Below are 8,423 nucleotides of genomic sequence, written 5' to 3'. Positions count from 1 at the left end.
ATTTGGGCCCTGCCCAATACCAGTTGTGCGTATCACACTTAATTTGTTCGATCATGCAATCCAAACAGAATGATTTTCCTTCAAAAACTCTGTTGCTTCGTTTCTGACTCCATTCCTGGTGCTTGACCACCAATGAGAGAAAGAGCTGCACGGCACAGTGCAGGAGAGACCGTCGGCGTCCAATCCAGTCATAGCTTGGCTTATTAGGGATGATAGACTACTTATATCAACAAGGAATTTCTTCTTTACCGGCGTCCATTCAGGAGAACTCCAAAATTAAACGTGCTCAGCATGAAGCAATTTCAGGATGAGTGACCGACTGAGAAGTTGATTCCAGATGCGTACAAGTGAGAACAAAGTGCACAGAAAAGACTAGTATTGATCTGCGGGACCAATCTAGATTCTGCCAGGAATAATGGCCAGTAACCAGCGGGTGTGTTCACAAGCAAAGGATCACCGAGCATCCCACAAGAAAATGATCAGCATCTTCACGATCAGGGCTAATTCAGAGATTTATCAACTGAATAGTGGAGTACACGGCAACAAGGTTGGTGATTCCAAAACCTCCAAAAATCTTAGGCTTGCACACATCGTCCCAAAATGCAGCAGTTGCTGGCTTATCAGGATCATTATGCTGTTTCAAACCGAAACGAGCATCAACATTTGGAATCCAAAATGTTGTGCATAGTGATACCAAGTATAACTAACAGTACATATATCATCATTCTTTTGCCGGCAAAAAATGATAAAGAGATCAAGTCATTATACATGATCAGCCTGTACCATGCTGGCTCTCTCTACTTGCAAGCTCAAAACAAAATGTCCTAGCAACCTATGTAGTACATTTACATCTCTGCATGAAGCAAAATGGCGAGGCAGCGGATGGAAGTACTTCCAAACGCTAAGCCTCCTCCTTCACCTTTGATGATCCAGCCAGGCATGGATGACATTGGATCATTGGTGCAGCATTCATTCCCATGCAGCTGAGGAAGCCGGCTTGAACGCGAGGATTGCCACGGTTCTGTCTATCGCGTTCGTCTCCCGTTCTGCACGGTCTGATGTCGAGGTGCTGAAATTGTCCAGTGAAAACCATTAGGATTAGCAACACATCCACACTACAGAAAAACGGGACCATACTATCAGGAGGCATAGCATATGGTGAACATTCTACAATTGCTCCGGACTATGTACCTAGATTCGGTGCCCTCTGATTGCTGAAAACTTTGCTCGTTTGAGCACGTCAGTGTCCCTCCATTTACAGCAGTGCACTGCACTTCCGAGCTTTCAGCCAGCCTGTAGAAAGCGTCACGGAGGCATACACGTGTCTTCTTTGTCAGCTTCAAAAGCAGATGTTTCATAGTTACAGACATGTAAAGATGCAAAGGTTACATGAACAAACTGGACATGCCAAAATGGTAACCCCTCTTCCGGTGAACATACCTGAAACATGACATCTTCAAGTTCCTCAAGCACTGCTACTTCCCCGTTGGAGGAGCTCTCTATATCGGCCACTGATCTACTCCTCTTCATGGTGCTCACCTCAGCCTGCAATTTAACAAATTTTAGTTTAAGCCAGATAAGCATTTTATTCAGTAACTATAGATGCTTGACCAAACAATCTTCTGTACTGGAGCAGGATTATACCTTGTCCTGGGAGGCACTCAGTAGTGTTTGTAAGCTGCCATCAGCACTGCTAGGATCATTTTGCAAGTCATGGCTGAACAAAGGAAAGCCGCAAGTATCCATGGTGTCCATTTCATTATGACCCGGATTTGCTTCTTGATTTTGAGAATCAGTCAATACTCCACTCAGCATGTTCTCATAGGACAACAGCCTGTGCATGGAGCCAGGGAACATATCAAGTGCCTGAAACGGCGCATCCATCATCCTCATTTCATCATCCGAAAATTGACTCCTGAAAAAGTTTTTGGACAAATGGGCTTACAACCATGTATAAGATCTACGGCGATCACTCGCACATTACTTTCTATATGAGCCTTTAGTAAAGCACTGCACTAGTGTTGTGTACATACAAGAAGATGTCGTTTGTTTCCTTGCAGTGTTGTAGTTCCAACGGCGCTGGCCCCTCAGATTGTTCTTCTGAAGGCCCTGTGCTGCAATCTGAAGATGCAACTCTGGCACATGCTGACGACCTCTCCTGTTGGCTGCTCCTCTCATGTTCATCGGCGTCGTCGAAACATTGCTCGATGCCATTCTCATGCTCGTCTGAGTATAGGCTTGTTGTGTTCAAATCATCAGATAGCCTTGAATTCCATTGTGTCCAGTAATTTCCTTGCTCTGTCTTTTGATTCCCAACGAGTTCGTCGCCAGATGGGAAGATGCTTCCACCTTCTGCCAGGGTATAACACGACATGCTACTCATCTGGAAGAGGTATGACACTATTAGAACATCAACCAAACTACATGTATGTCAGACAAGCAAATTTTGTAGTCATAGGTGACTGCTGGAGTTATAATTCATCGATTCAGGATCTCTTTCAATTCAGGGTTAACCAGTTTGCAAATAGCCGAGCAAAAACGGACAAGTCACTCGTGCGTATTCGAGAGAAAAAAAGGGACAAGTAATCAAATCTAAGCATCAAAAATGATTTTTGTTTCTTTTAAAGCTAAGCGAAAGGCAGAACTTTCAATTCAGGCCGGGGGAAGGTGGAAGTCGTGGACTCTTGGACGGGTAAATCTTAGCATCTCCATGAATCAATCAATCCTTCCCTTCCGTTACCTGTTGTTGGCGACGGTGAGTTGGAATCGAGATCCACAGTCGTCGCTTTGGTTCGCTGAATGTCGTTCCATTCTAGCGTCCGACTCGTGGCGTTCCCCATGTCGACACCGACCCTCGATCCGGATCGACGAACCCGGTTCGAGGATCGCTGCCTCCTTCCCCGTTCCCGGCAACTATATTTCCACATGAGGGACAAAGCTAGCTAGCTACCGGCAGAGGTTAAAAAAAACAAGCCTTACGGACGAGATCTTACGGGGAGAGCACGGAGTGGAGCAATTGAGCGGAGAACAAATCAACAGAGGAAGAACAGATGAGTAAATCAGCAAAGCACAAACCTTTTCTGTCTTCTCCTGGGCGGGGGGGGAGGAGCTGTTCTTGTGGATGCGCTGAAGGAAGCGTCTAGGCGGCTGCTGCTTAAAAATTGTGGTGGACGGGGAGAAGAGAAGATGAGGAGGGGATTGCTCTACTTAACGACCAAAGCGACACAATGACAGGCGGGCCAGACGAGCGGTTGGGCCCGCGGGTCAGTGCTGCGGTGGGCCCGGGCTGGTGAGGTGTGAGCCGCTGGGCCAAGCAAAAGGTTGAGTGGAGGCGGAAACTTGTGGCTGGAGAGGGTGCTTATCTAAATCAAGGCTGCCGCTGCGCCACGTCGGCCTAAGGATCCTTTGCTCAAATATAATGCGCTCTATCCTCCCACGTCATTTGCCTCCGTACCCGGGAGGCGGAAACACCCCTGCCTAACTACTATTTCCGCTCAGCCCTCGAACATGCCAAGCATCTGGTGGGTGGTGTAAACTAGCTGTGGTATCCCAAAAAATATTTTGTCGTTTGGGTCACTTTATATGGTATAGAAAACAGCGCCAACACTTGCCTCCAATGGCGTGCATAAAAAAAAACCACTAAATGTTTTCAACTGCCCGGTTCGGACACTTTTTGTCATCCAACATCTTGTCCGAAGTCCGGACGTTCAAAATCATGCAAACCAGAAGCAAAACGATTGGAGGTTTGCGGGCTTCCGAACATGCGCCATGTAGACGTCCGACTGAGCGGCCCCATCCAAAACTCTCGGCACGCTGATCGCTTCAGGGGCTCGCCACACATTAACTGCCACTTGGAGCAGACGGGGGTGGATGACCGTTCATGGGATAACATAACTGTATAGGAAATTATCTACAAGTTGTTTAGCTTGTTTGGGTGAGAAATGACTAGGAGGTGTCCGCGGGAGGTGGAGAGAGAAACATGATCTGCGTCAAAGCATAATTTGAAGTAGTTGAGGCAAAGACATTAAGTGACGATTTCAAAACAATAGAAAGTACACTTCATGGTGACTAAGACAAGATCTAATACAAAGTGAATATGCTTATTACCGTGCGTAAAAATGCGGTGCCATAATCGGTACGATGTTTCCGAATAAGAAAAGAAGGGTGAGGGAGTTGATTTTTGCTTGGGCTCCATGGAGGCTAGAAATTTCAAAAATTCAAAAGTTGATTTTTCAAGATTAAAAAATTCTGAAAGTAAATACACAATTACTTAGAGATGTATTCTACGTGTGTGTAAAATTTCATTATGAAACACTTTTTGTTGTGAGCTGTAAAAAAACAAAATCATGTCTTTCATTATGTTGTACATATTTCTGTATTCTCTGCCATACCCAATCCAGGGAGGATAGGAATCATCTTTTTCCAGTGTAATTTTTAGTATTAGAATTTGGAATTATCTTAAAATCTATTGGCCTGCTGTAAATGATATGGCTGATATTGTTGTCAAGGCCAGGAAGGACTTTGCCAAACCCTTCTTTGTTGAAGTGGTGTTTACAGCATGGTGGGATATTTGGGCCACTAGAAATGACAAAGTCTTTAGAAATGAAAGACCTACTTTTGATAGATGGAGAGTTGGCTTTATTCATGATATTTCACTATTGGCATACGGGATCAAGGCTAGATACAAAGAGGAACTTAGAAGATGGGCGTCTTTCTTACCTCCTTAGGGGCAGGGAGGGTTCCCTTGTATTTGTAAATCTTTTTTCTATTTTGGGTTTTCTGCCTTTGTAAAAAAAAATTGAATGATTTCACACCTGCCGCATGGTTTCCGTCTTTGTAATTTCATCTTGTCTTGTTGGAGGAATAAAATGAAATGAGATGTTGTGTTTTTTTTGCTGTGTGGTTAGAGCTTCAAAAAAACAAAAAAATATATTTTTATAGTGAATAGTATATGTGCTAGAACACATGATTCTATTATTTATGTAGCTCGCATGAAAATGAATTTCGCCATAGAAGCGTTTGATCTGAACGCTCTAATATTTCTTTAGAGGGAGTAGTATACATCCATAGGACGTGTAAACACACACAGGGACCCCTCCCGCTCCTGACCCAACCCCTCTTGCTAGGGTTCCCCCGCTGCTGGCGGCGTCCTAGCCCCCTCCCGCCGCCCGGCGCGTGCGCCCCGGCCCACACCGCCCCCCTCTCCCCTCCTCCCCGTCCCGCCCCTACGCCGTCTCCCTGGGAGGTGGCAGGGCGGTGTGCGCCCCCTCCCCCCTCGTCCACCCCCTCCTTCCTTTCTCCCCGCCGCCACCGACGGTCGCCCCCGGATATGGTCGGGTGGTGTCGACGGCGGCGGGTCTTCCCGTACCCGGGTGTGCTCCTCCTGCCCGGGGCGGGGGGCGGCGGGGTGATGTTCGGCCGGTGGCAGTCTGGCGTCCTAGTGGCGGCGGCCGGCGACGCGCGCAGTGGTGGTGCTTCCACTTGGTGGCGGAGCGGTCCGGTGGTGCTGGGTGGCCGGTGTCGCAACCCCAACCCAGATCTGGGCCCGTAGGGCCCCATCTGGCTCCTAGCGGGCCGGCTTTGGTGCGGCCTCGACGCCCACTATGCGAGGAAGCATGGAAGCGGCTTGGACAGGGGCGGCGATGCCGACGGCGTGCCGACTGCAGCGCGAAGGCGGGAACTTTACGAACTTCTGAGAGCCCGGCGGGGCTTGTGGAGCCACGGGCCTGGTACGTTCCTGCTATTGCGTCCAGTCAGCTACTGTCGTTGACGGTGGAGGTGGGTTCCTCCCGCGTGCCAATGGTGCTGCTGCCCTAGTCTCGGCTCCTCTTCTTCATTGTGCTGGCCATGCTTCGCGGTGCCGTGGTGAGACAGCGTGGGAAGCTTCATGATCGGGTTGGCGCAGGGTGGTGGTCGGTTTGGTGGCGAGTTCCGTAGTGCCTGAGGTGGAGGTTGGGATAGGAAGAAATCCCTGTTGGCTTGGCCGACACCGACGCGGTGGCACCTGAGGGTGCCGCCAGACCTTCCTGGAGGGCGTCGGGGCTACCCTTCCTCTCTCCTCGTCGCGTACTGGGGGAAACCCTTGGCAGCAGCGTCGTCATCGTTGCGTCCCTTCTTGGGGGTGTTGATTGTTTCCGGCGCTTCGGAGTCTCGGAGCTTGGTGGGCGATCTCCGATGGACGCAGCGGTCGCGAGGCTTCTTCATTTTTGTCGATCATCCGTTGTCGGCATTTGTTTCTCTTGTATTTTCTCTTTCATTTCTTTTGGGCGTGACTGTGCTACTTCCGCCCCAGCATCTATCGTTGGTTGTCTCGGTTGGTTGCTTTGTAATACAAAGCGGAGGGAACTCTTTTTCGGTAGTATACATCCATAGGTACGTGTGTATTTTTTCAGACAATTTTCAAACCTGAAAATCAGACTTCTCGACATTTCAAAAACCGGGATCGATCCATATGGAGCCTCTGAGCGAGACGCAATATTGGGCAAGTCTTCCGTTATACTCAAGGGATGGTATCGTTCTCCCACGAAAGAAAGATGATATCGTTTATGTGTAAGTGATGTCGGTTTTCTTTATTCTACCAGATAACATCTTCTGGTCAGAATTCACAAGAAAAATAACGTCTTTTGGTCAGATTTTTGCTTAATTATCAAATAGTCTAATCTTGGAACCGCATAAACGAATTAGACTCGCAGCTAAACAAACAATGTACAAGACGGCACAAATAATCAACAAAGCACTAACACATATAATCAATTTAGGACCAAGTTATAACAAACCGCAGATGTTGTTCCGGTCCCTAGAATTATAGCAATTAGCCGATTACAATCTCTAACACATATAATCAATTTAGGACCAATTTACAAGAAACCGCAGATGCTGTTCCGGTCCCTAGAATTATACTACTAGCAATTAGCCGATTACAACCTCTAGGAGAATTTGTCGACATACAAGTGGGGCCCGGGACGGCGGGTGAGCTGTGCGCCAAGCAAAAGATGTGTTCGAGCCTTGAGACGATTCTTGTGGCTGGAGAGCGCGACCGGAGAGACTGAGAGAGAGGCTATCTAAATCTAGGCTGGCGCTTTGCCACGTGGCCTTTGACAAGATCCTTTCCCTTGCCCACTTGAGCCGGAAACCACGAGCATGTTTCTCCAAGCAAAACTGGCAATTAGCGAGTGGTGTGTGGTGAGAAGTCGAGCGTCAGCTAGCAGGACCACTGTCGTACTCGTGGGTTCAGAGCTGGCATCGTTTTTCGCCCCTTGCTTGTCCGTTGGATAAACATGTACAATGATTAACATCAGCTTTATCTTAACGAGATTAAGTAGTATACTAGCAAGCGGAGGCGCGGCGCCACGCCGCACCCGTGCTTAAGCCTTTTGTTGGTTTGTTTCGTTGATGTTTTGGTTTGAAAACTAGAGTAAAGCTAGCATATAAAACTAGAGTACATAGCTGCAAGTAATGAGAAACAAATTGTTTGGATATATATAACACCATAACCTGAAGCTCATCAGCAGGTAGCAGCCACAGAAGATAACATAATCATCAAGACTGAAACAACAGCAGTGGTTTAGCATTCATTTGCTGATGATAACGTTAAAAAAACAGAATTGATGGTATTCATCAGAAGTTAGGACACAATCCGATCCAGCCACGCCCAACTATAATTCGTAGTTGATGGAGTACAGAATCCATTGTCATTCAGTTGTGATACGTCAGGCTGGCTAAATGTGCATCGTCATCAACCAAACTTAGGAGAATGAACTTATCAAATAAATCCCTCAGGCACAGATGCAAACTAAAATAGAGTTGGGTGATCTTTTACCGCATCTCTGAACAAACCACCCAAGATGAAACGGGGGCCAACATTTCAACAACCGGCGTTGCTTTTTGCCTTATCTGAACCACCCAAAAACTATGTACCATTTCAGTATACACACACACAAAAAAAAAAGATTAGTAACCTCGAAAGGTAAAAAAAAAAGGGCCAATAAACATGGGAGGTAGGAAAAACAGGTCAACTTACTTAGAGCAACTCTAGCAGACCCCGCATCCGGCCGGCCCGCAAAACGTGTTTGCAGTTCGCGGAAAAACGCCTTTGCGGGCCGGAGTGCACGGCCGCAGTTGTAGACCCCGCATAAAGGACCCGTAAAAAAGGATATTCGCGGAATATGCTCTTTTACGGGTCGGCTTTGCGGGGTCTGATCTAGCGCAGCTCCTCCCGGCCCGGAAAACCTTAATTTGCACCTTAATTTGATCCAACATGATGCATTTCTTTGCTTTTTCAACAACATTGGATACATAAGACATCACCAAATCTTTGCTAGAATAGCAAGACCAAAGAAAACAAGAACCACAAGTATGCATTTTAGAAGATTTCCAACTTCCATAACTGCTCCCCACTAGTTGAAGCAATATCTTCTCCATGC

The 8,423-nt window shown here is 47.3% G+C and overlaps 1 protein-coding gene across 1 annotated transcript; it reads right to left on the bottom strand.

The window, feature by feature from the left end:
• Nucleotides 1–637: 637 nt before the first annotated feature.
• LOC123180327 (protein LNK4) lies at nt 638–3,225 on the bottom strand. Its single transcript, XM_044592354.1, has 6 exons — nt 3,076–3,225; nt 2,034–2,383; nt 1,645–1,915; nt 1,441–1,545; nt 1,192–1,337; nt 638–1,069 (listed from the first exon to the last, which is right to left on the bottom strand). The coding sequence occupies exons 2-6, from the start codon at nt 2,381–2,383 to the stop codon at nt 970–972; spliced, it is 972 nt and encodes a 323-aa protein (XP_044448289.1). The 5' UTR covers nt 3,076–3,225; the 3' UTR covers nt 638–969.
• Between the last annotated feature and the right edge of the window lie 5,198 nt (nt 3,226–8,423).

This window comes from Triticum aestivum, chromosome 1D (genome assembly GCF_018294505.1).
Source record: "Triticum aestivum cultivar Chinese Spring chromosome 1D, IWGSC CS RefSeq v2.1, whole genome shotgun sequence".
In the NCBI taxonomy this organism is placed as follows: domain Eukaryota; kingdom Viridiplantae; phylum Streptophyta; class Magnoliopsida; order Poales; family Poaceae; genus Triticum; species Triticum aestivum.
This window is presented reverse-complemented; position numbering and strand designations above follow the sequence as displayed.